A 2,212-nucleotide genomic window follows, 5' to 3' on the forward strand; every position below is an offset into this window, starting at 1 on the left:
GTTGAACAGCAAACCCCAGGCTCCGAGCGGCCTGGGAGAGGGGGAGATGGCCAGCTGCGAGGTGGGTGGCAGGGTGCTGCGTCAGTGGGGAACCTGGCCACAACACGCTGACATGGGCTCTGGCAGTGCTGCAGCCAGACTCGGGTCGGCTGCCCCTGGGCTACTTCCCAACTCCCCCTCTGGAGGTGCCTGGGTCCGGACGGCGTCCTCCATGGGGTCACACATCATGGACTCCTCGGGGTGACTGGCGCGCGGTTGGACTGGCGGCTCCTCGGGGTAACTGGCGCGCGGTCGGCCTGGCGGCTCCTGGGGGTAACTGGCGCGCGGTTGGTCTGGCGGCTCCTCGGGGTAACTGGCGCGCGGTTGGCCTGGCGGCTCCTCGGGGTAACTGGCGCGCGGTCGGCCTGGCGGCTCCTCGGGGTAACTGGCGCGCGGTTGGCCGGGCGGCTCCTCGGGGTAACTGGCGCGCGGTTGGCCTGGCGGCTCCTCAGGGTAACTGGCGCGCGGTTGGTCTGGCGGCTCCTGGGGGTAACTGGCGCGCGGTCAGCCTGGCGGCTCCTCGGGGTGACTGGCGCGCGGTCGGCCTGGCGGCTCCTCGGGGTGACTGGCGCGCGGTTGGACTGGCGGCTCCTCGGGGTAACTGGCGCGCGGTTGGTCTGGCGGCTCCTCGGGGTAACTGGCGCGCGGTTGGCCTGGCGGCTCCTGGGGGTAACTGGCGCGCGGTTGGTCTGGCGGCTCCTCGGGGTGACTGGCGCGCGGTCGGCCTGGCGGCTCCTCGGGGTAACTGGCGCGCGGTTGGTCTGGCGGCTCCTCGGGGTAACTGGCGCGCGGTTGGTCTGGCGGCTCCTCGGGGTAACTGGCGCGCGGTTGGTCTGGCGGCTCCTCGGGGTAACTGGCGCGCGGTTGGCCTGGCGGCTCCTCGGGGTAACTGGCGCGCGGTTGGCCTGGCGGCTCCTCGGGGTAACTGGCGCGCGGTCGGCCTGGCGGCTCCTCGGGGTAACTGGCGCGCGGTCGGCCTGGCGGCTCCTCGGGGTGACTGGCGCGCGGTCGGCCTGGCGGCTCCTCGGGGTGACTGGCGCGCGGTTGGTCTGGCGGCTCCTCGGGGTAACTGGCGCGCGGTTGGGCTGGCGGCTCCTCGGGGTAACTGGCGCGCGGTTGGGCTGGCGGCTCCTCGGGGTAACTGGCGCGCGGTTGGCCTGGCGGCTCCTCGGGGTAACTGGCGCGTGGTTGGCCTGGCGGCTCCTTGGGGTAACTGGCGCGCGGTTGGCCTGGCGGCTCCTCGGGGTGACTGGCGCGCGGTTGGCCTGGCGGCTTCTCGGGGTAACTGGCGCGCGGTTGGCCTGGCGGCTCCTGGGGGTAACTGGCGCGCGGTTGGCCTGGCGGCTCCTCGGGGTAACTGGCGCGCGGTTGGCCTGGCGGCTCCTCGGGGTGACTGGTGCGCGGTTGGTCTGGCGGCTCCTCGGGGTGACTGGCGCGCGGTTGGCTTGGCGGCTCCTCGGGGTAACTGGTGCGCGGTTGGCCTGGCGGCTCCTCGGGGTAACAGGTGAGCGGCAGGCTGGGCAGTGTCTCTGGGCTCGGGCTAGCATCAGGCGTTGGGTGGTCTGGCCAGTCCTCGGGCCGGCCACCGATTGCCATGGTCTCTCAATTGGGAGCTACACCACAGGCATCTGGCCTCTCCGGTGGCTGAGTTCTGTAGATCAATGTCTGATAATTTTCATATGACTTTACATTGTGCCTCTTCATATAACCTTGTGGTGGGTCTACCCACGTGTGACCTCTGTTTTCATGGAACTTTGTATCAAAGCCTCATTTAGAAACTTTGCATTGCCCTTGGTATAATATTATAGCCCCTATGGATAGAATAAGATAGAAGAAACATTTCTTTTTGCTAGCAGTAGAACAAGAGCTCTTCCCCCCCCCCCCTCTTAATCAATTGCCCTGTTGAATGAATGAGGTGTGGATGAGCAAGGCATGGAAGGCAGACAGCCTCAATTGTTGGAGAGGGGCTGGGAGCCAGACCCAAGGACAATAAAACGTGTCAAGTGGGCTCATTAAAGACAAGCAGACATACTGACAGCCTCGGGGCTTAGAAGCAAGCACCTTCTTTTGGAAACACCCTCTTTGCAGCATTGGGACAACACTCAAAAGAAAGCAGCACAAAGGACCAATGGACACAGACACAGAGTTTGAATCTGGTATAGATTTGCATAAG

The 2,212-nt window shown here is 65.9% G+C and overlaps 1 protein-coding gene across 1 annotated transcript; it reads right to left on the reverse strand.

Moving 5' to 3' along the window:
* Window positions 1-543: 543 nt before the first annotated feature.
* LOC135974428 (basic salivary proline-rich protein 1-like) lies at window positions 544-1,635 on the reverse strand. Its single transcript, XM_065562300.1, has one exon. The coding sequence runs from the start codon at window positions 1,633-1,635 to the stop codon at window positions 544-546; it is 1,092 nt and encodes a 363-aa protein (XP_065418372.1).
* Between the last annotated feature and the right edge of the window lie 577 nt (window positions 1,636-2,212).

Source organism: Chrysemys picta, chromosome 11, assembly GCF_011386835.1.
Source record: "Chrysemys picta bellii isolate R12L10 chromosome 11, ASM1138683v2, whole genome shotgun sequence".
In the NCBI taxonomy this organism is placed as follows: Eukaryota; Metazoa; Chordata; order Testudines; family Emydidae; genus Chrysemys; species Chrysemys picta.